The following is a 25478-nucleotide window of genomic DNA, read 5'->3' as shown; positions in this document are numbered from 1 at the left end:
TGGCCCAGGGCGTGATCCTGGAGTCCCGGGATCGAGTCCTGCGTCAGGCTCCCAGCATGGAGCCTCCTTCTCCCTCCTTCTGTGTCTCTGCCTCTCTCTCACTCTCTATCATCAATCAATCAATCAGTCTTTAAAAAAAAAAAAAAGAGACTGTCTTTTCCCTATTGCATATTCCTGCCCCCCTTCATCATAGATTACTTGGCCACGTAAATGTGGGTTTATTTCTGGGCTCTTTATTCTGTTCCATTCATCTACATGTCTATATTTGTGCCAGCATCATACTGTTTTGATTACTACAGCTTTGTAGTATATCTTGAAATCTGGAATTACAGTATCTCCAGCTTTGTTTTTCTTTCTCAAGATTGCTTAAATATTGGAATTTTTAATAATCCAAGCAATTCATGAATACATTCTAATTTAAAAAATTAGAACAATGTAAAAGAAGAGAGAATAAAAGATGAAAACTGTCACATATACCCTTATACTTCAGTTCTGTATAATTATTTAGGTTATTTAGGTTAATGGTTTTCTTAGGTTAACAGTTTTGGAATGTATACTTACAGAATTTTTCTATGTATGTACATGTTTTTAGAAAAATAGGGTCACTTATATATTAAAGCTTAATATACCAAAGATATCTTTCTTGTGGAAAACACATGTTTACTACTTTGAAAAAATAACTGCATAGTATTTCATTGAAAATTGCTTTTATTTTAAATTCTGCAGGTAGCACAACCTTCAACACTGAACTAAAAATTTTTAACTTGTAAAAGCCGTGCTCAATATGTATAATGTTATAGGAAGGCTTACGGAAAAAAGTAAAAGCTCTCTTTTGCCCTCAGTCCCTCCAGTCAGTCCCCAGAAGGGTTAAGTAAATCTTTTGTGTATTCTTAAAAACTCAGTTCTGCAATTTGATTTTAATTTATTGAGAACTGTTTTCTATATGAAAACATGTTGAGCATGTACCATAATTAAACCACCGTCTTCTTCATTATCATAAGTAAAGTTGTAGTGAGTGTCCTTAAACATTAAGAACTGGTTATTTATACCTATAGCATAAATTCTTGGAATTGAAGTTACTGTATTAAATAGAATGTTTATTTTAAATTTTGCTGGATACTGGCCTATAAAATGTTTGTTTGTTTTTAAAAACTATTTATTTATTTATTTATTTATTTATTTATTTATTTAATTTATTTATTTATGATAGACATGGGGGGGCAGAGACACAGGAGGAGGGAGAAGCAGGCTCCATGCTGGGAGCCCGATGTGGAACTCGATCCTGGGACTCCAGGATCACGCCCTGGGCCAAAGGCAGGCGCTAAACCGCTGAGCCCACCCAGGGATGCCCTATAAAAAGTTTAATATGTACTTCCTTCAGTAGTGTTTGGGAGTTCCTGTTTGTTCGTTGGGTTGTTTTTTAAAGATTTTATTTATTTATTCATGAAAGACACATAGAGAGAGGCAGAGACACAAGCAGAGAAGCAGGTTCCATGCAGGGAGCCTGATGTGGGACTCGGTCTGGGGACCGTGGGATCACACCCTGGGCCGAAGGCAGGCAATTAACCGCTAAGCCACCCAGGCATCCCTGGGAGTTCCTGTTTGACTATATTTTGCTAACCTTGATGTTATTAAACTTTTTAATATTGGCGTGTCTGATAGTGGCAAATAATTACCCTTATACCATTTTTACTAATTTTCATTTTAACAGCATTTGCAGGTTTTTTCATGCATATTAGATATTTGATTTTTTTTTTCCTGTGAGGTTTGTCTTTACTTTTTCTTTAACATACCTATATTTTATTATTAATTAATTAATTTTTAACATACCTATATTTTAAAATGTTATTACTTGAAGGTCATTAAAACTCGATTGTGTCTGATCATGGAGTATGATCATTTAATCCTAAGACTGCATGCTGCTTTGAGGTTCTCAAGAAGCATAGTTAGTTGCAGCCTAATCTGAAGCCATTGGAATATATGATACAAATTCATGATTGATTGTTGCTGTGAGAAATGTCAGTGTACTCAATTCCAACAAACATTCATGATGTTTTGCATATCAGTGCTACTAGACCTTAGGAAGACTAAGTCATAACTGGAAAGACCCTAGATAACGTCTTCTTATATTGTTATTTTTATATGTTTTCAAATAAGGTGCTACTGAATGGATGTATGACCTTGAGCCAGATCAGTTTTTTTTAGGGGCTTTAAGTGTGATTCTCCTTCAAAATTATATAATTACATTGAAAAACATTTGCTAAGGATTATTTTCTAAGTCCCCAAACATTTGTCTTGTGTATCCTTATTGAAATAAATGAATAATAAATGTTTTATTTATGCAGTACCTATGTCATAAGCAACCTCAGAAAAATATAGAAGTGAGTGAAATTTTTGAAAATCATTTAAATAAAAGTGTTGATGTTATAGTTCTGCCTATAATGGGTTATTACTTACCCCTCTAGGGTAAATGCCCATCCCAGTGGAAACCACTCTACTATTTTGAACTGAAGTTATTTGTTACATTAGTTATGTTTATTATCCTTATTTGACTTTTTCCTTAAGAGTGAAATCTTTATTTCAGTGTTTAAGGGATTTTGTAAATGAAAATGTTAAATCTAGAACAAATTATCCCATAAAGTTCTCACAGTAAATGTGAATACCCCATCAAATTCGGTCAGTCTTGTGTTTTGAAATGGATAACATATCCAATAGGAAGTAGATTTGATGTTAGGAGATTTTACTCTAAATCCTCATTCTAGCATTCTTGGGACCTTACATTCTGCCTTGGATCTCTATTCTTGTCTATAAAATTGGGGATAATAGCTCCCCAGTAGGTGGTTGTGAATATCAAGTGGGACAGTATAACATTGCCATTAGCATAGCTTTTGGTATCAGATACTATGCAGTGTGTCCATTTCTTTATTTCCTCTCCATTCTGAATACTGTTTTAAAGAAGTATGTCATGTGGAGCAGCTTTCCACCATTTTCCTGTCAGTATGTACAGCCCATTAAGAGAAAAAAGTTTCCTAGATCTTTATAGAGGATTTGTAATATGGTTTTAGATTCAGAGAGCCTGTGATGAACTATATAGATTGGAAGTGTAATTTACAGTAAATTTTTTTTTACATTGAAACAATATAGATGTTCTTTGGGATCCATATATGGTAGATATACTAAATTTGACCTGTCCCAACTAACCGATCATTCTATATAAAGGTTTTATTTCTTTTTAGATTTTTTTTTTTTTTTTAATTCATGAGATACCCAAAGAAAGAGAGAGAGGCAGAGACACATGCAGAGGGAGAAGCAGGCTACATGCAGGGAGCCCGATGTGGGACTCGATCGCGGGTCTTCAGGATCATGACCTGGGCCAAAGGCAGTGCTAAACCGCCACCCACCCTGGCTGCCCTATAAAGTTTTTTTAATTCATTTGACCATTGGTTTTAACTTGGTTTATTGTTTGGCACTTAAATTATGTATTTCATTTTATTGAAATCTGAACATATCAAAAGTAATTTGAATTTGTAATACAGGGATCCCTGGGTGGCGCAGCGGTTTGGTGCCTGCCTTTGGCCCAGGGCGTGATCCTGGAGACCCGGGATCGAATCCCACATCAGGCTCCCGGTGCATGGAGCCTGCTTCTCCCTCCGCCTGTGTCTCTGCCTCTCTCTCTCTGTGACTATCATAAATAAATAAAAATTAAAAAATTAAAAAAAAATTTTGTAATACATTGGATTTGAGTCCCTGGGTAAATGTGGCCATGTTTTCATAATCCTATGTTTGAGGGAGGAACTTAGAAAGTTATCTAATTCACTTCCTTTTCAGCTTGCAACTTTTTTTTTTTTTTTTTTTAAGATTTTATTTATTTGTGAGAGGCACAGAGAGAGGCAGATACACAGGCGGAGAGAGAAGCAGGCTCCCTCCCGGGAACCTGATGCGGGACTTGATCCCAGGACTCCAGGATCACAACCTGATCAACCAATGAGCTACCCAGGCATCCCTACAGCTTACAACTTTTAAGGGGGAAACCTCTGATCCCTGGGTGGCGCAGCGGTTTAGCGCCTGCCTTTGGCCCAGGGTGTGATCCTGGAGACCTGGGATCGAATCCCACGTCGGGCTCCCGGTGCATGGAGCCTGCTTCTCCCTCTGCCTGTGTCTCCCCCCCCCCCCCCCCCCCCCCCCGCCGTGTGTGACTATCATAAATAAAAAAAAAAAATTAAGGAGGGAACTCCTCAGTCTGGGATGTAGATTGAGGATCAAGAATAGGCAATAATATTAAAATTCTGAACATTGACATATCTATTTACCCATCAAACAAAATTAATGACTAGTGTATCATTACTCTGATGTGAATACCCATCTAAAAAATAGAACCTAAGTATTTCCTTTAAAAAATTCCCAGAAGTTCAGTTTGGTCAACATTATGCTGCTCTCCTTTACAGAATTTGAAAGAAGCAGTGAGAATTTGGAACCAAATCTACTTGGTTGAATTTTTTAATTTTTATTTATTTGCTTGGAATTTTTAAAAGTATTTGAGAGAGAATGAACAGAGAAGGACAGAGGGGAGAGAGGGAGAAGCAGACTTCCTGCTCAGCAGGGAGCCTGACACGGGGCTCAATGCCAGGACCCTGGGATATGACCTGAAGGCAGAAGCTTAACCTACTGAACCATGGAGATGCCCCTGAATTTTAGTATTCATATTGTACTCACATCAAAGATACATATCTGAAAAATTATCTCTTTTTTTTAAAAGATTTTATTTATTCATGAGAGAGAGAGAGAGAGAGAGAGAGAGGGGCAGAGACACAGGCAGAGGGAGAAGCAGGCTCCATGCAGGGATCCCGACGTGGGACTCCATCCTGGGTCTCCAGAATCACGCCCTGAGCCAAAGGCAGGCGCTTAACCGCTGAGCCACCCAGGGATCTCCCTGAAAAATTATCTTAAACTTCAAAAATAAGTTAGTGAATCCTTTAATAATAGTACAAAGCATCAAAAATAAGTAATTACAGAATACCTGCTACATTCTATGTATTATGCAGGATTCTGGTCTATAGTGATGAAAAAAACAGATTTGATTCTTGCCCTCCTTGTTTATTGTCTAGTGGAGAAGGTAAATATTAAACAATTTTTATGTTAGTTTGCTTATTGATATAATAGAATAGTAGTCAGTATTTGATGATCTTCTGTTTTTATCCACCTTCCAATTAGTTTGTCCTTAGGTAAGAGGAGTGTAAGAAAAACAATTCCATGCTTAATTATTACATAATTATTTTTAGGTCTAATATGAATGGTTTTGAATAAACATTATTGTTTTTTTCCAACTTGTGTAGGTTATAAGGAATGATTTTCTTTTCATTATTGAGATTTTTAATTATTCGTGAGAGATAGACAGGCAGAGACACAGGCAGAGGGAGAACCATTCTCCCACAGGGAAGCCTGATGTGGGACTCAATCCCAGGACCCTGAGATCATGACCTGAGCCAAAGGTAGACACTCAACCATTGAGCCAACCAGGTGCCCCAAGAAATGATTTTCCATGCCACTTATCTGTAGTCAGCTTCATTGATATTGGTTGTCAAACTAAAAAATTGAGGCAAGTGTATGGTTAAGAAGGGAAGACCTTACTAATATGAGGGAGAGTAGGATTGGCAGAAATCTATATTTTAGGTTTGGAAATGCCAAAAATAAGTACCCCTTTGAACATCCCAAAACCATAAGACATTTGAGCCCTGGAGATTATTACAAAGAATTAGAAAGCTTGTACGAAATTATTTATAGGAATTATTTGGAGGTGGGGAATGGGACTGGAATTAGATGAAATACAAGTATGATTTTTCCCTTCTTTATTGCATGCAAAATTTTAAAGTGGTGGGATTGTAGGTGAATTTTACTTTTTTGTTGTGTTTTAGTAGTTTTTGGAATAAAACTTAAGCAGATGATAAGTTAGGGCTATATGTATTAGTATGAAACGATATCCAAGATGGTTTTTTTTTCCTAAGAAAAGAATCATATTATCCTCTTCTATAAAGAAGTGATGTATGAAGAAGTTTTGAAAGAATTACTAAAATGTTATGTGTTGCATGAATTAGTGGGACATTCACTTTGTTTCTTGTGTTTTTAAATGGTTTGTACTTAATGTTACCCTTTTATTTTTATTTTATTTTTAAAAATACTTCATTTTTAAGTAATCTCTACATCCACCATGGGGCGTAGACTTAACCCAAGATCAAGAGTTGCATTCTCCACCAACTGAGCCAGCCAGGTGCTCCACCTGTTACCCTTTTAAATTAGTTTTCATTTTATCAGCTGTTGTTTCAGTTCTTGTCTTTGCTTTTCTCCATTCTCTCTGTGTCCTAGCCCCCTTGTGTCTTTTTTTCCTTTTACTCCCTTACTTGAGATCTGAAGGAATACCCTCTGGTAGCTTCCTGAGATCTTTCCTGTCTCTTGTTTGTCTTAGGTTGCGTGTAAGAATCTAGGTTTAAAATCAGTTTTGCTCAGAACTTTGAAGCATATGTTACAAGTCAGATATCTCCAACATACAAAGCAGTAAAGAATGTATAAAATAAACATGACCTGGGGATCCCTGGGTGGCTCAGCGGTTTAGCACCTGCCTTTGGCCCAGGGCGCGATCCTGGAGTCCCGGGATCGAGTCCCATGTCAGGCTCCCGGCATGGAGCCTGCTTCTCCCTCCTCCTGTGTCTCTGCCTCTCTCTCTCTCTCTCTATCAGGAATAAATAAATAAATAAATCTAAAAAAAAAATAAACATGACCTAACAAATAAGATGATTGAATGAACCCTTTCACAAATTCTTTTACCTCCCACCACCATCCTGATTTTGGTATTTAATCATTCTCCTGCATCACTTTACTTAATATTTGTGCATTTTAATACAGTCTGTAGTATTATTATATGTGTTTTTAGCTTTACTTAAATAGTGTACTATATGTATTCTTCTGAAGCTTTTTAAATTCAATGTAATGGAAAAATAAATTCAACATAACATTTCTAAGATTTGTCTATATTGCTATGAATAGCTTTGGTACATTCATTTTCAGTGACATGTAGTGTTTTATGTGCATATGTTATAATTCATTTCTTATTGTTAATGCATTTAGAAGCATTTATTAACTGTTTAGAAGTTTAATAGTTAATGTATATTAATATATTAATATTTATTAGCAGTTAAATTATTAATATATATGCTTAGAAGCATATATTAACTGTTGGAATAGACATCTTTCCAGTATATCTTGATACATGGGTACAAGAATTTCTTGAGGATGTATACTTAAAGTGGAGCTGCTGGGTTCATATATAGGCCTGCCTTCAACTATAATAAATACTGCCAGGTTACTCTCCAAAGTATCTATAGCAGTTTATGTCAGTTTTCAGCGTATGGAAGTTAATGTTGTTGCACATTCTTGCCAATACTCCATGTACTTAAATTTTAGCTATTCTCATTGGACGTGGTATCTCATTTTGGTTTTAATTTGTTTTTGTTTTCATATTTCCTCTTCTGTGAATTGCTTTTTCTTATTTTTTGCTCATTTTTTAGTTGGGTTATTTGTCATTTCATTTTATTTTTAATTTAGATTTAGATTATTATTTATTTTTATTTTGGATTTTATTTATAAGTAATCTCCATACCCAACATGGATCTTGAACTCACAACTCTACGATCAAGTTTTGCATATTCTACTGACTGACCTGGCCAGGCACCCCTTATTTGTCTTTTTCTTTTTTTTCCTAAGATTTTATTTATTTATTTGTGATAGACACAGAGAGAGGGGCAGAGACACCTGCAGAGGGAGAAGCAGGCTCCATCCCGGGAGCCTGACATGGGACTCGATCCCAGGACCCCAGGATTGCGCCCTGGGCCAAAGGCAGGCACTAAACCGCTGAGCCACCCAGGGATCCCCTGTCTTTTTCTTTATAGTTTTTTTTTGTTTGTTTTGTTTTTTTGGGGTTTTTTAAGATTTTATTTATTTATTTGAGAGAGAGAAGACACATGAGCACTGGAAGGAGGGGGTCAAGCAGACTCCATGCTGAGCACACAGCCCAATGCAGGGCTTGATCTCACAACCCTGAGATCATGATCTAAGCTGAAATCAGTCAGCCACTTAACCAACTGAGCCACCCAGGCTCTGCAACTTTTTTTACAGTTTTTTATGAAATTATGTATGCTAGACATGAATCTTTGCAGGTCATGTATCTTAGAATTTTCTTCTCTCCAGCTTATCTTTCATTTTTTGTGTTATCTTTCTGCACAGAAGTTTTATTTTTTGCAATGTAAATTATAAATCTGGCAATTGAAACATGATGTGTACTTTTGACCCATGTGTCTTTTTTTTTTTTTTTTTTTTTTTTGGTGTGCCTGATTGCCTCAGTTGATTGAGCATCCCACTCTTGATCTCAGGGTTGTGAGTTCAAAGCCCCACTTAAGCTTCCTTTAAAAAAAAGCTTCACGCCCAACGTGGGGCTTGAACTCACAACCCTAGATCAAAAGTCACACATTCCACTGAGCCAGCCAGGTGCCCCAACCCAAGGCTGATATATTTTTTAAAACAGCTTTATTGAAGTATAATTGACTTATAGTAAACTGTTTCTAGTGTAAAAATGTGAGATTTGATAAGCTTTGGCACATCCAAACACCCATGAAATCATCACCATAATCAAGATAATGAATATATCCATCACTCCTAGAAGTTCCTTCTCACTTCATTGTGTTTCCTCTTTCTTTCCCTGCCATCTTTCCACCTTCACTCAACTATTGATATACTTGTTGTCTATATAGATTAGATTGCGTTTTAAAGAATTTTATATAAATAAAACTCTGCAGTGTCTTTGGCTTCTTTCACTCAGTATAATTATTTTGAAATTCATGTTGTATATATTACTAGTTAATATGCTTTGTTGCTGGTTATTCGTTATATGGTTCTATCATGATTTGCTCATTCACCTATTGATAGACATTTGGCTTATTTCTAGTTTTTGACTATTGCAAGTAAAGTTGCTTTGAACATTTGTGTATAAGTCTTTGTATGGACGGATGCTCTCCCGGGTAAATACCTAGGTAGAATGGCTGGGTCACATGACAGGCTTTTCACAATAGTTGTATCATTTTACATTACTACTAACAATGTATGAGAGTTCTAGTTTTCCACCTCCTGATCAACACTAGGTATGGCTATTCTTTTTCATCTTAGCCATTTTAAAATTCGTGGTAGTTATTTGTGGCTCTAATTTGCAGTTTATTTTATTTAAAGATTTATTTGTTCATTTGAGAGAGGGGCTGAGTAGGGTGGCAGGAAGGGCAGAGGGAGAGAATCTCAAGCAGATTCCTGCTGAGCTTGGCAAAGCCCAACTCAAGGCTGATCTCATTACCCCAAGACTTTGACTTGAGCCAGAACCAAAGCTGGATGCTTAACTAAGTGTGCCGCCTAGGTGCCCTTTATTTATTTTTTTAAAAAAGTTTTATCTATTTATGAGAGAGTGAGAGAGCGTGTGCATGTGTGCATGCGTGAGTGGGGGGAGAGAGAGAGGGAATGGGAGAGAGAATCTTTCATCAGACTCCCTGCTGAATGTGGAACCTGATACGGCTTGATCTCACGACCCCGAGATTGTGACCTGAACTGAAATCAAGAGTTGGATGCTTCACCAACTGAGCTAGCCAGATGCCCCACTAATGACTTAACTATGTTGAATACCTTTTCATGTGCTTGTTTGCCATCCTTACATCTTTTTTGGTGAAATGCCTTATCAGATCTTTTGCCCATAAGAGAAAACGGATTGTCTTTTTATCGTTGAATTTTGAGAGGGATTGTGTGTCTGTGTCTTTGCCTGATTCTGGACATAAGCCTTTCATCAGGTAGGTTTTCTTTTCTTTTCTTTTTTTTTTTTTTAAACTTTATTTATGATAGTCACACAGAGAGAGAGAGAGAGAGAGAGGCAGAGACATAGGCAGAGGGAGAAGCAGGCTCCATGCACCGGGAGCCCAATGTGGGATTCGATCCCGGGTCTCCAGGATCGTGCCCTGGGCCAAAGGCAGGCGCCAAACCGCTGCGCCACCCAGGGATACCCTCTTTTCTTCTTTTTCTTTTCTTTTCTTTTCTTTTCTTTTCTTTTCTTTTCTTTTCTTTTCTTTTCTTTTCTTTTCTTTTCTTTCTTTTTCTTCTTTCTTTCGAGGCTTAGTTGGCAAAGAATGGGCAGAATGGCAATGGTGATTTGTATCACTTCTAAGGTTATACATGTTCTGACTCTGGTTCACTTGGGACTCTCTGGAGGGAACACTCTTGGTCATGACACAGATTCCATTGTAGTGATGTGGCCATGGGGAAAGCCTGAGGTGCTTCTGCTGTTTATAGGGAGCAAATTACAAGGATGAACTTAGGCAGAACAGTATGGTGGACGTCACACATTCTGGAAAGAACTGTTGGTGAACTCGTGAGATACCATTAAGAACTACTAGAAAATACTGGGTAAGACAGGAAAGAAAGTCCTACATAACTAGATGGGCACATGAGCAGCAAGCACATGGTTTATTTCATTAAATTGATCCCTTCTATAACCACAGAGTTGATGGAGTCAGGGGGAAAAAAACTGAATCAAATATATTCTCCACAAAGATCATCTCCTAGGCTGTGGCTTTTCTTTTTATTCTCTTAACAGTATCTCCTGAAGAACACAAGTTCTTAATTTTGATAAAGTTCAGTTTATCAACTTTCTCTTTTATGTAAGAAATCTGCCTAATTCAAGACCACAAAGATTTTCTGCAGGGTTCCCTTCTAGAAATTTGTTTGAGGTTTTACATTGAGATCTGTGATCCATTTGGAGTTAATTTTTGTATTATATGAGTAAGGGTGGATGGAAATTTTTTGTTTTTTGTTTTTAATTTTTTGTGTTTTTTTAAAATGAATAGCTAAATGTTCCACATCATTTGTTGAAAAGACTGCTTTCTCACTGAATTAAGAAATTGCCTTTGCACCTTGTTGAAAATCAATTAGCCATATGTATGTAGGTGTATTTCTGGACTCTTGTGTTCATTGAGCTATTTGTCTCCTCTGATGCCATTATCATACTCTTGTGTTGCTTTTTCAAACAAAATATAGTTTGAAAGCAGTATCGCACATAGAGGCAGGAAGTAGAATAGTGGTTGCCAGGGGACTGAAATGAGGGAGTAATAGGGAGTTATTGTTTAATAGGCTCAGTTTCAGTTTTGCAAGGTGAGAATTCTATGGATGGATGTTGGTGATGGTAGCACAATAACTTAATAAATATACTTAATGCCACGGAACTGTACTTTTAAAAATGGTTAAGATGATAAATTTTGTTGTGTGGGTTTTTTTATTATAATCTTTTATTAAGAGTTATATTGTACAATGTCTGGGGCAAAATGAGTACTCAGTTTCAGTTGATTGTTTTTTAAAAAAAAAAAAAACCCACAAAAAACAAAACCCAAAGAGGTTAACAAATGATGAGGGTAAGACGTTTGAATCCACAGCCACAGGCATATTATTTCACTCTATTACACAGCTACACTTGAATTTTAATACTTTTCCCCAGTGTGATAAAGCTTGGATTTTAAAGTCTCTAAACTTAGTATTCTAGATCAATCCTTTTAGTAATAATGACTCACTAAAGCAGAAATGGGGGATATTTGAATTTATCTTCTCCCCATCTTCCTGTTGCACACTCACCCACCTATGCTTCTTGAAAGTTGGTAATCTGAAATCTCAAGGCATAAAGTTGACTCTCTTTTTGAGGTGTTTCTAAAATCGTAGTGAAGTGTGCATAATATAAAATTTACCATTTTAAGCATTTTTTAAAAGTTTATTTATTAATGAGAGATAGAGAGAGAGAGAGAGAGGCAGAGACACAGGCAGAGGGAGAAGCAGGCTCCATGCAGGAAGCCCGACATGAGACTTGATCCCGGGTCTCCAGGATCAGGCCCTGGGCTGAAGGCAGTGCTAAACTGCTGAGCCACCGGGGCTGCCCCATTTCAAGCATTTTTAAGTATACATTTGCTAGTGTTAAGTATATTCCATTGATATGAAACCATCACCACTATTGATATTCAGAACATTTTCATCTCAAGCCAAAACTCTGAACCCATTAGACACTAATTCCCCATTCCTCCCTCTTTCCAGTCTCTGACAACTACACTTCTACTTTTAGTCTCTAAGAATTTGACCATGGTACCACGTGTGAGTGGAAACATACATTATTTGTCTCTTTGTGATTTGCTAATTTTACTTAGCATAATGGCTTCAAGATTGATCCATGTAGCATGTGTCAAATATCCTTTTTCTTAAAGATTTATTTATTTATTTCAGAGAGAGAGCAAGAGAGCATGAGTGTGCGAACATGTAAGTTGGGGGAGGGGCAGAGGGAGGGAACTTAAGCAGATTTCACACTGAGCACAGAGCCTAACATGCGGACCTCAGATCTCACAACTGTGAGATCATAACCTGAGCCTAAACCAAGAGTTGGACGCTTAACTGACTGAGCCAACCAGGCCCCTGAAATTTCTGTTCTCTTTTAAGGCGGAATAATATTCAATTGTGTGTTTATATTACAATTTGTTTGTTCATTCATACATTGATGGGTTCTTGGGTTGCTTCAACCTTTTGGCTATTGTAAATAATGCTGCCATGAACATGGGTGCAAAGCACAAATACCTTATTAGGTCCTGCTTTTGATTGTTTTGGGTGTATGTCCAGAAGTGGTAGTGTTTAATTTTGGGAGGAACCACCGTGACATTTTCCACAGTGGCTGCACCATTTTTACATTTCCACCACCTATACATAGGGGTTCCACATCTCCATATCCTTGTCAGTGCTTGTAATTTTCTGATTTTGGTTTGTTTTGTTGCTTGAGAATAGCCATCCTAATGGGTATGAAGTGATTATCTCATTGTGATTTTGATTTGCATTTTTTAAAGATTTTATTTAGAGAGCTCAAGTAGGGGGAAGAGCAGAGGGAGAAAGAGCATCTCAAGGAGACTTGGCATTGAACATGGAGCTCCTGATGCAGAGCTCAATCTCATGACCCTGAGATCATGACCTGAACCAAAACCAAGAGCAGGTGCCTAACCAACTGAGCCACCCGGATGCCTCTGATTTGCATTTCTTCTTTTTTTGGAAAAAAAAAAATTATTTATTTGAGAGAGAGAGGGAAGGGCAGAGAGGGAGAGGGAAAGAATCTCAAGCAGATTCTTCCACTGAGTGTGAATCCCGATGTGGGGCTTGGTCTCAAAAATGAGATGATGACCTGAATCAAAATCATGAGTCAGGTGTTCAACCAACTGAGCCACCCAGGTGCCCTCCTTCCCCAATTGGCATTTCTTAATTAATGATGTTAAGCATGTTTTTAATGTGCTTTTTTGCTGTTTGTGTATCTTCTTTGGAGAAATGCCTATTTAAGTCCTTTGCCAATTTTTAGTTGGGTGGTTTCGTTTTTTGTTGATGAATTTCAAGACTTCTTTATATATTCTGGCTGTCAGTTCCTTAACAGATATATGATGTACAAATATTTTCTCCTGTTCTTTGGATGTCTTTTTATCATGCTGATTGTGTCCTTTGGTGTGCAAAAGTTTTAAATTTTGATACAGTTCAGTTTGTCTATTTTTACTTTTGTCACCCATGGTTTTGGATCTTATTCAAGAATATCATTGTCAAATCCAGCTTTTCCCCTGTGTTTTCTTCTAAGAAGTTTTAACACTTATATCTGTATTGAGTTTATTTTTGTCTATGGTATAGGGTAAGAGTCTAATTCTTTTGCATATGGATACCTAGTTTTCCCAGCACTGTTTATTGAGAAAACTGCTCTTTCTCTCACTGAATGATCTTTGCACTCTTGTGGAAATTCATTGACCATACATGTAAGGTTTATTTCTGGGCTCTATTCCATTGGTCTGTATGTCTGCCTTCATGCCAGTTTGATTATTGTGCCTCTGTAGTAAATTTTGAAATCAGGAAATGTGAGATCTACAGCTTTGTTCTTCCTTTCAAGACTGTTTTTGGCAATTCAGGGTCCCTTGAGATTCCCTAACAATTTTAAGATGAATTTTTCTAATTCTGCAAAATAAGTAATTGGGATTTTGCTAGGGATTGCATTGTATCTTTAGACTGCTTTGGATAGTATTGACATCTTAACAATAGAAGTCTTCCAATCTGTGAACATTTCCATGTCATGTCTTTGATTTGTGTCTTCTTTCATTTCTTTCAGCAAAGGTCTGTAGTTTTCAGTGTGTAAGTCTAGTCTTTCACTCCTTTTTTTTTTTTTAATTTTTATTTATTTATGATAGTCACAGAGAGATAGAGAGAGGCAGAGACACAGGCAGAGGGAGAAGCAGGCTCCATGTACCAGGAGCCCGACGTGGGATTCGATCCCGGGTCTCCAGGATCGCGCCCTGGGCCAAAGGCAGGCGCCAAACCGCTGCGCCACCCAGGGATCCCTCCCCTTTTTTTTTTTTTTTTTTAAGATTTTATTTATTTATTTGAGAGAGAGAGAGAAGAGAAAGCACAGGCAGGGGCAGGGAGAAGAAGAAGCAGATTCTGCTGAGCAGGGAGCACTGTGTGGGACTCCACCCCAGGACCCTGAAATCCTGACCTGAGGTGAAGGCAGACACTTAACTGAGCCACCCAGCACCTCTGATTAAGTTTATTCCCAACTATATTTCTGATGTTACTACAAATGGAATAGTTAACTTCCTTTTCAGATTATTCATTTGTTAGTATATAAAATCAGCTGATTTTGTGTGTTAATTTTGTGTCCTGCAAGTTCAGTGAATTTGTTTAATTCTGCTTGTTTATTTTAAATGTGGAGTCTTTATCATTTTCTACATACACAATCATATTATTTGCAAACAGTGATATTTTTATTTTCTCTCAAATTTGGGTAGCTTCTATTTCTTTTTCTTGCCTAATTGCTCTCACTAGGACTTCCAGTATTGTGTTGATTAGAAGTGGTGAAAATTGGCATCTTTTTTCTGATGGTAAAGGAAAAGCTTTCAGTCTTACCATTGAGTATAATATTAGTTATGGGTTTTTCATCCATGAATCTATATTATGTTCAGATAGTTTTCTTCTTTAATAGTTTTTATTTATTTATTCATGAGAGACACACGGAGAGGCAGAGACCTAGGCAGAGGGGAAGCAGGCTTCCCTGCAGGAAGCCCTATGCAGGACTCGATCCTGGGATCCCGACCTGAACCAAAGGCAGATGATCAACCACTGAGCCACCCAGGTGCCCCAAGATAGTTTTCTTCTATTCCTTGTTTGTTGACTGTTTATCATGAAAAGTTGTTAAATTTTTTAAATGCCCTTTCTGCATTAGTTGATATGTTCTTGTGAGGGTGTTTCCCTTTATTGTTATTGTAATTATTACATTATATGATTTTCTTTTCTTTTTTACATTATATGATTTTCATACACTGAACCATCTTTGCATTCCAGGAATAAATCCCACTTGGTTGTGTTATCTGATCCATTTTACTATGCCATTGATACTAGTTTACTAGTAATTTGTTGATTTTTAAAAAATCAATGCTTATAAATGATAATATGTAGTTTACTTGTAATCTTTGTCTGGCTTTGATATCAATAATATTGGCATTATAGGATGAATTAGAATGTATTTCCTCCTCTTTGATTTTTTGGAAGATTAAAGTTAACTGTTGGAGTTTTCCTCATCCAAGCTCTCTGCCTTACTGTTATTGATAACTCAGATGAAGATACCTTACAGATGCTGTGGTGATTTTTAAGATTATTTCATAAAAGAAATATATGAAGATTTTATTCAACTTCACCAGTAATGAAAGGATTATAAATTGAATAAACATGATAATTATATTTCCCCTATCCAGTTGACCCTCAAAAATTGTATTTAGGAAAAAAAATTGTATTTAGGTTGTAATATACAATAACTTTGACAGCTCCCAATCTGTCACTGTCTTAACACTAATAATAGGAATGTAAATTGGAACACATTTTCTGGAGCAGAATTTGAGTCTATGTAAAGCCTTAAAAATAATGCATCCTTTGACCCAGCAATTCCATTTATAGTATATTATCCTGAGAAAATTGTCATGGATACATGAAAGAAGTTAGCAGTGCTTTCATCATTATAATAATGCAAAGTTAAAAACCATAATATCCAGAAACAGAATTCAGTAATAAATTGTGGTATACACACACAGCTGTACAGCTATAACATACTGATGTTGGAGAAAATTTTACAAAACATTGTGTAGTATAATCCCATTAATATACTTCTATTGATGCATTATGAAAACCTCTCAGTATTACCTGTTAACAGTGGTCTCTTTCTGGATAGTGGTAGTGTGTATTTTTGACATTTTTATTTCTACTACTTCTCTCTGTTTTTTAAACAGTAAATGATACTACTTTTATGATAAAATAGGAAAAGGTATTCTATTAGAATTGAAAATGAAATGATGCAAGAAAGTGTAGTTAAATCTTATGGCAGAATCAGTATCTAAAAATAATCTTGGTAGGCTGGGATGATGGACTGAATCCAGTGAAATTTAATCAGGATGGGTGAATTAGATGAGATAGAGTAATAAGCAACTCATATTTCTGAGTTTAAAAAACCAACTATAACAAGTATGCAAAGTGTGAGGTGGGTCCTAATAGCAGCACATAGAAAAAACTTAAAGGTTTTAGTGGATGCTAAACACCTTCTCTATGTGAGCAGCCAGCAGTTTTCCTACTCTTCTATTTCATTGCACACCCAGCTTAGTCTCTTCATGGGAAACCTCCAGTGTTTCTCACTGAGTGATATTCAGTCTTGTCACCATTTGCCCCCATTTGTTTTAGTCATTTCTGACTTTGTTCAACGTTGCTGTCTATTTGGAGTCCTCCTGTTCCTCTCACTTTTGCTTTTTCAAACTTGACCTGTACTTCAGAAATCAGACTTAGGCTTGCTAGAAGCCTTTTTGTCATAGTGCAATCACATTTTACTCAGATTTATTTAATTCTGGGAATTCCATGTGTCGAGATATACAAATCAATAAGGTTTCTCACTTTATGTGCAAAATCTGAAATAATGCAAATCCCCTTCTATTATTAAAAGTGACATAAAAAAAGTGACATAATTTCCTTTTGCCATAGGACATGCAGATTTAATGATAACTACCAGATACCTTTTATCATGTCTTTGTGAACCACCAGCATTCTAAAGTGTGGGTTGTCAGCACCATTGCCTCAAAAACCTTCCCAGAAGCAGTCTTTTAATGACACTACTTGCAACAAAATATTAAAGATGGTGTATAGGTGAAAAAAGCAGAATTTAAAAGTACGCTTAAAATAGTTGTAGAATTGTGTATTCTGAGAAGACATGAAGCAAAGCAATGAAGTGTGGGCTCTGGAGCCTGATGACCCTGAATTCAAATTTAAATCCTGAATCCAGCACTTACCTACTGGATGATTTAGGGTGAATAACTTAATCTCTCTGTGTCTGTTTCCTCATTTTTTTTTTTTATGATAGTCACACACACACACACACACAGAGAGAGAGAGAGAGAGAGAGAGAGAGAGGCAGAGACACAGGCAGAGGGAGAAGCAGGCTCCATGCGCCGGGAGCCCGACGTGGGATTCGATCCCGGGTCTCCAGGATCACGCCCTGGGCCAAAGGCAGGCGCCAAACTGCTGCGCCACCCAGGGATCCCTGTTTCCTCATTTAAAAAAAAAAGAAAAGATTTTATTAAGTATTGTCTACACTCAATGTGGGGCTTGAATTTACAACCCCGAGATCAAGACTTGCATGCTCTACCAACTGAGCCAGCCAGGCACCCCTCTGTTTCCTCTATTTTAAAATGGGCTGATGATAAATCACCTACTTCACAGGGTTGTTGTAAATTGTGTTAGTAGCATGTAAAACTCCTAGGAGAATGCCTAGCTTATACTATGTGTTCAAAAATACTGTGAGTATTCCTTTGGGAATATTAGTCTAGAACCACTTTTTTAAAATTTTTTATTTATTTATGACGGAGAGAGAGAGAGAGAGAGAGAGAGGCAGAGACATAGGCAGAGGGAGAAGCAGGTTCCATGCACTGGGAGCCCAATGTGGGATTCGATCCCGGGTCTCCAGGATCGTGCCCTGGGCCAAAGCCAGGCGCCAAACCGCTGTGCTACCCAGGGATCCCCTAGTCTAGAACCATTTGAAATTGATTGATTAAGATTTTATTTATTTATCTGACAGAGGGAGCGGTGGGCAGAAAGAAAGGAAGAAGCAGGCTCCCCTCAGAGCAGGGAGCCCAATGCAGGGCTTGATCTTAGGATTCTGAGATCAGGACCTGAACCAAAGGCAGACACTTACTGACTGAGCCACCTAGACGCCCCAAAGATTTATTTATTTGAGAGAGAGTGCATGCACACACAGCCATGAGAGCAGGGGGAGGAGCAGAGGGAGAGGGAGAGAGAATCTCATACAGATTCCCTGCTGAGTATGGAGCCTGAAGAATCCCACAACCTCGAGATCATGATCTGAATTGAAATCAAGAGTTGGACACTGCTTAACCTACTGAGCCACCCAAGCACCCCATCATTTGAGTTTTAAATTGTAATACATCTCTGCATAAAATATGGCAATTCTGTAAGAAATGCTCCCTTTTTGGGGTACCTGGCTGGCTCAATTGGAAGAACACACAACTCTTGATCTTGAGGTCGTGAGTTCGAGCATGTTGGGTGTAGAAGTTACTTTAAATAAATAAATAAACTTAAAAAAAAAAAGAAAAAAAATCCCTCTTTGGTAGTTTCAGAAAATAGGATGCTTCCAATCTCTTTGGAACCATGTAGTGAGGAGTGTAGGTAGAATTCAGATGAGGGTAGATTTTTTTTTTTCTCCTTCATCAAAAACATGGTAATGTTCATTAAAATTTGGGAAATTTAGGGGCACCTGGGTGGCTCAGTGGTTGAGCGTCTGCCTTTTGGCTCTGGTCATGGGATTGAGTCCTGCATTGGGCTCCCCGAGGGAGCTTGCTTCTCCTTCTACCTATGCCTCTGTCTCTGTCTCTCATGAATAAATAAAATCTTTAAAAAAAATTGGAGAAGTTTAGAAAAATATAAAGACAACACAAACTTGTTCATAATGCTACTACTGTCCCTGTGCTAGCCACATTAGCATTTTAGTTGAGTTCCTTCTGTTTTTTTTTTCTCTGTACATTACCTTTTTTTATGTACAAATACATTGTGATTATACCACATATATAGAACTGGAGAGTATTTAGCCTAGAGAAGAAACTATTGTAGAAATCCAGGTGAGTCCATAGTAAACTATGTTGGAGGCCTGGTTAGGGTCACGGTCTATAGAAATAAGTAAAGTGTAGGGGCAGGAAACAGGTATTTCTGAGGTTGATCAATTTGAATCAACAAACTTTGGGGCAATGGTGTCAAAGATAGGTTTTTTTAGCTCTAGCTCTTGAAAAAAGAGGCAGATGGAACATGGGAGGAAGAGCATATTTGCTCGGGAAGATGTTTTGGACATGTTGAGTTTGAGAATTGAGTAGGACATTCAGATGGAAATGTCTAATAGGCAGTTGTCTAATATAACAAAGACTTGAGAAGTAATCTGCCTGGGATGCGAATGAGAGCATCCAGGCATGCCATAAAAATGGCATTAAAACGTTGAAAATTATCAAAGATAGCGCCTATAGAGATACAGATGTATTTGATCTTTCAGTATACCTTGCTTTTTAAGGGCAGGTAGTTAGCCATAGTATTGCCCACATAGTAGGCGTTTGTGGAATAAAGGAGTTAACTGAAACAAAGAGAGGGGCCATTAATTTGGTCTCTGTCGAATCCTAATGAACTTGAGGGAGTCATATTTATTATTTATCTTCCCTTTCTCTTTCAGTTTTGTTGGTGTCTAAAATTTAAATTTCTAAGGAGAAGTAAGAACTCTATTTTTCTTCACTGCTTCTGATGGAATTTTGTTTACATGAGATACTTAAAATGTTATTTGGATGGCTATAATTCGTTCAACTTAATCTTGAATTTTTAAAAAGATTTTATTTATTTAGAGAAAGCATGAGCAGGGGGAGGAGCAGAGGAAAAAGCAGGCTCCCTGCTGAGCCTGATGTGGGGCTAAATCCCAGGACCCTGGGATTATGAACTGAGCTGAAGGCAGATGCTCAACTGACTGAGCCACTTAGGCACTCCATTCTTGGATTTTTAAAAAACAGGTGATAGGAAGATTATTCCAGTGATTGTTCAAATGCTCAGGGTATGTCATAATGGATATGTTAAAGAGACCTATTTATTTTTTAATTTAATGTAATTTAATTTTTATTTTTTAAAATTTTATTTATTCATGAGAGACGGGGGGGGGGCGGCGGCGCAGAAACACAGGCAGAGGGAGGAGCAGGCTTCATGCAGGGAGCCCGACGTGGGACTCGATCCCGGGTCGCCAGGATCACGCCCTGAGCTGATGGCGGCGCTAAACTGCTGAGCCACCCAGGCTGTCCTAAAGAGACCTATTTAATTGGACTAACACATGAGGGTGAAGATTCAGGAATATAAAAATGTATAAATCAGTATAGGGCACGCTGTAAACATAAATACCCATGGGGTATTGAATATTTGAAATTGTGTTACTTGTGGAAGTCTTAATGGAATGTCAGTGTCAGAAAGTACTAGATTGGTGTCAGGAGCATTCTGAGTGGGAAGGTGGACTGAAAAGACCTACTTCACCTATATGCACTCTGCCCTTCTCTTTGTATATACTTCAGGCAACAGTTGGTTAATTTGCATGTGTGGTTTCAACTGTCACACTGTGTTGACTCATTCTGAAAGCTCCATGAGGATAGGCCCCCCCATGTCTTTTTCCTCAGCACCTTGCAGTCTAGGTTAGAGTAAGCTATCCGTAAATATTTGTCCAGTGGATAAAATGGTGAATGAATCAGCAAACATTTAGTGAGACTTGAGAATGTCCTGTGGCAGTGGAAGTGAGTAAATTGTTAAGCCTGTAAAGATTGATAACATAATATCTGACCTTAGGGAGCATAAAATCTGGTATTGAGTATAAATTTGTCAAGCTCTCTGGATTTAGATTAACCAGTGCAGACAATAATTAATTTGCTGACCTGAAACAGACTTTGTTTGTAACAAAGATTTTAATAAATTTCTTGAGAGATTGTGTGAACTCTTATTTACATAACAGATAAGTACATATTCTGCATTCCTTCTCTGTACTCATTCAGCTGCAGAAAAAGGATTGTTATGGGGTTGGTTTTATGAGCCTCTGGGTTTTGGGTTTTTCTTTTTTAAGATTTTATTTATTTATTTGAGAGAGAGAGAGAGGGAGAGAGCAAGAGAGAGAATGAACAGAGGGAGAGGCAGATGGGGAGGGAAAGGTGGACACCCTGCTGACCAGGGAGGCCAGATGCAGGGCTCTATCCCAGGACTTTGGGAACATGACCTGAGCTCAAGGTGCTCAACCGCCTGAGCCACCCAGGCGCCGTTGATCCTCTGTTACTAAGTTTTTGCTTTTATTAAAATTTGGGACTTGATTAAATAAGGACAAAATACTCTTCCGAAAATACAGAAGGAACTCACATTTCTAAAGTGTGGTACAGCAGCAAGACACTTATTTGAATTGATATACTAAAATAAATGACTTGATCATTCAGATATTCAAAGACCAGATAATCTGTTAGCTAAGAGAGTTTTTACTGTATATGGTATGATTGTTTATCATGTATTTCCTTTAAGGTATTTTTTTTAATTAATCCAGATTATTCAGTTCTTAATTATCAGAATAGATATAGATAGGGACTGTTACTTTGGGAACTAAAACTGCAGAAAATCCAGTGGAATCCTGCCATGCTACCACAGCTACTTGTGGTTCTTCAGGCAGAAAAATAAAAGACAGGAAGTCACAACTTTTTGAAGAAATTATTGGAGGGATAATAAATTCAAATCATATGTAATTCACTCAGGATAAAGCTACCCTCTGAAAATAAGACTTTACTATAGAAGTAGCCCCAACCAAGGAATTAGGACTAGCTCAGTCAGAATATGTATTCTAGAGGAAAAAACTTGTATCCTGCCTATGCATAATTCAAGTGGTAACCTAACTTGATAATATCAATTGACCATAAGCAAAACCTAATCAATTGTTAGAAGAAGGTATCTCTATATAATAGAAGAGAGTACAACTCTGAGGAACTTAGAGTGTCCCCAAACAAGAATTTAGTAGTCATTTTGTAGAATTGTCCAAAGAGAACATAAGCCAGCTTTCCACCATCATTTAAACAAATTATTGTGTTGAACACATGTAGTTTATCAGGCTTGATTGTATTTCATTTTCCTTTGTTTTAGATTTCATACTCACCAGATACCCTCTTAGAAAATCATAGTATGGGTAACAGGGTACTCTGGGTGGTAGTATGACTATACTCTATTATAAACATAAATTAGTATTTGGTCTATATGTTAATTTTTAAAAACAGACTTAGTTAAAAATATATAACATCATTCTTTCACAAATTGGTTAGTGAGTGTAAATCAAGCCTAATCAGTTCTATGGGTGCAGGAAAAACTGAATTTGATGGAGCTATAGAGCTGAGGATCCATACTCAGGAATAAGTCTCTTTTTGTAGAAGGCGGGGGATCATAGGCTTATTCTTGGATACCCAGTGCTTGGCACATGGTTAGTGCTTAGTTTAATGTATTAATGAAACTCATTATTGAATTTCAGAGATCAAAACTCCAGACCAACTGTCTGTGAGAACAACTACAGACATTTTATGGCTCTAAGATTTATTCTCATGTCAAAAGAGCAGTTCTGGCTTTTCTGTAACTCAGCAGAAACAATTCAGTAAGTGATGAAAATAGAATCCTCTAAATAAACCAGAGCCTAAAAAGGCAAATAAAAGGTGTATGCATTTATTCGAAAAAAGAAGAGGGACCATGCATTTAAGAACGAAATTTGCTTCATTATTTTTATTTTTTAATTGATACTTTAATTTTATTTTTTTTAGACATTATTGCAATATGCAAACAACAAGAATGCCTCAGAACATATGGTGTATCTTCTGGAGGTGTATCGACTTGCCATCCAAAGCTTTGCCAGTGCACGCCCATATTTAACTACTGAATGTGAAGATGTCCTGTTAGTGCTTGGCAGATTAGTACTGTAAGTTTAAGTACTTAAGTCACTGATAAAGTTGAGTACTTTTGGTTGCGATGTTTGCCTGACTTCTCTTTACTGTGATATCACGTTATTCATAGCACCATTAAAGTCATACCTTTGAATGAAATTTCCTTTGCTTTGAGACTTCATACTCTGGTTCCCAGGAGATAAAGTACAAGTGAAGTTCCAGCCAAACAACATAATCTTTAATTGCCTCCAGAATCTCTTCCTCAGGCTTAGCATCCAAGAATGATACATTTTCTTCCTGTCCTTAGGTATAGATCAATATGAGTGACAGAGTGCCTGGAAACTGTGGTGGTCTTTGAGGATCATTTTGGGGGGGAAATACTGTGACATTGTGCCATTCAGTTATATTATTTGAACTAAGAATAATTTTACTAGCAGAAAATAACAGGGTATATATAAGATTACGACCCTGAGTCCATGATAATCTAGCTGCTGTTTTAATATTTGATGGCCTAGTGGCAGATAAAATTATAGCTTTCATTTAATTTTCATCTGCAAACTGAAAAGGTACAACAGCTATTCAGCTTTTAGATTGGGTTAACTTACAGATTGTTTGGGAGGGTAACTTCTAGTCTAGGTGGTCTTGATTTGTTAGAGGTAAAGATTTGGCCTTGCTAGTCTTTCTGTTTCCTCTGCAAATGACAAGAACCTACATAGATGACAGTTACATATATTTATCTTTATCAACTGAATTAACAATAGCATGAGCTCCTGATTTTGTCTTCTGGACTCAGAATGGTTCCTATTTGAGTATCCTCCTACATCCTAATAAACTAAATAAAACTGCTTTGAATGTGATTTCTAAAAGGAATATATTACCAGATGTTTTAAAGCCCAATGTAATTATAAAGCCTCCTGGTTTTTCTTTTTTCTCTTTTTTAAAGTTGAAAAGCCAATATAACAATGTTGAGGAAAAATTTAAAGAATAAGAAACAAATTTCAAATAGTCTAAACAAATGTAAAATGTGTATTCAGTATTCCTGTCATACTATATTTTATTATGCTTATAACCACATTTATATACTGACTTCATTATTTTACATTATAGGAGTTGTTTTGAATTACTGCTTTCAGTGTCTGAAAGTGAACTGCCATGTGAAGTCTGGGTACTCTTCCTTCAGTCTCTACAGGTGAGTTGATTTGGTCTCAAAAAAGATCTCTGTTTAGATACCCAAGATACCTGGTTAATTTCTCCTAGCAAACTGAAATTGAAAGCTTGGAAGAAAAACAAGTGTATTGTATATTTGTATTAAGTTCATGAGATTTTGAGAAAGAGGTCTTCCAAATGAAAGAGGTGTGTTAAAAAATTGTTTTGGTGTTTCATTTGGTTTTGTTAGCCTTTATATAGCTTAGAAATCAGTGCATATTTTCATTATTCACAAACAAAGTTTTAGACAGAATAAAGCTATTTAAAAATGTAAAATTATATTTGGTTACAAATTAGCCATATTTGGATCATTCTTAGTATACTTGTCTAGTAATTTCCCCTAACATTTCAGGGATTATGTCTAGCATTTTAAGTCTCTCAGACAACCAGAATAGTCATCATAGATTCTGTTCATGCATTTTACTTGCAGGAGAGCTACATTGGCTCTCATATTGACTTGATTATCAGCTTGCTTATAGGTGAGCACATCAGAAAGTAGCAAGTTACGGAGGGTAGAATAGGATAGGAGGAAAATTTGCTTGTTACTGATAGAGACAGTAAAACTATTCCAAAAAATAGACGCAATAGTAATAACTATCATCATTTGTTACCACTGTATACTAAATACTGCTTTACTGTTTTATATCTTTTTTTTTTTTAAGATTTTATTTATTTATTCATGAGAGACACAGAGAGAAAGGCAGAGGGGGAAGCAGGCTCCCTGCAGGGATCCTAATGCAGGACTCGATCCCAGGATCACGCCCTGAGCCAAAGGCAGACACTCAACCACTGAGCCACCCACACGTCCATGTTTTGTGTCTTTTAATCAAGTTACAAACTTTACAATGTAGGGATCATTTGAATCTCCATCTACAAATGGGGAGACAGGCATAGAGTGTTAATTAGCTGCCCAAAGTTATACTTAGATTTATAACCACAGCTTGCTTTTTGCTAGCTGCTCCTCAAGAACACAAACTCTGTGGTAGCCTGGATGTGTTTCATGTAGGCACAAGTAAAGATCTGCGTATTAACAGACATACTTCATTATCTGGAAGTTTCTTTCCTTTGGGATATGTAACCCAAAATGAGATGATAATAATGTTAATCTTTCTCTTTTGGGGGAGAAGAGGATTTTTTGGGTCATGT

At 37.1% G+C, this 25478-nt stretch overlaps 1 protein-coding gene across 1 annotated transcript in view; it reads left to right on the top strand.

Annotated features, from left to right (window-relative positions):
- RLF (RLF zinc finger) overlaps positions 1–25478 on the top strand; it is a 91389-nt gene that overhangs the window by 10463 nt on the left and 55448 nt on the right. The window contains exons 2-3 of the mRNA XM_025983691.2: positions 23007–23161; positions 24234–24315. Coding sequence (XP_025839476.2) covers positions 23007–23161; positions 24234–24315 — 237 coding nt within the window. The remainder of the gene's footprint in view (positions 1–23006; positions 23162–24233; positions 24316–25478) is intronic.

The sequence above is a fragment of the Vulpes vulpes genome, chromosome 10 (assembly GCF_048418805.1).
Source record: "Vulpes vulpes isolate BD-2025 chromosome 10, VulVul3, whole genome shotgun sequence".
Classification (NCBI taxonomy): Eukaryota; Metazoa; Chordata; class Mammalia; order Carnivora; family Canidae; genus Vulpes; species Vulpes vulpes.
Note: the sequence above shows the minus strand (reverse complement) of the source record. Positions and strands in the feature narration are given on the sequence as shown.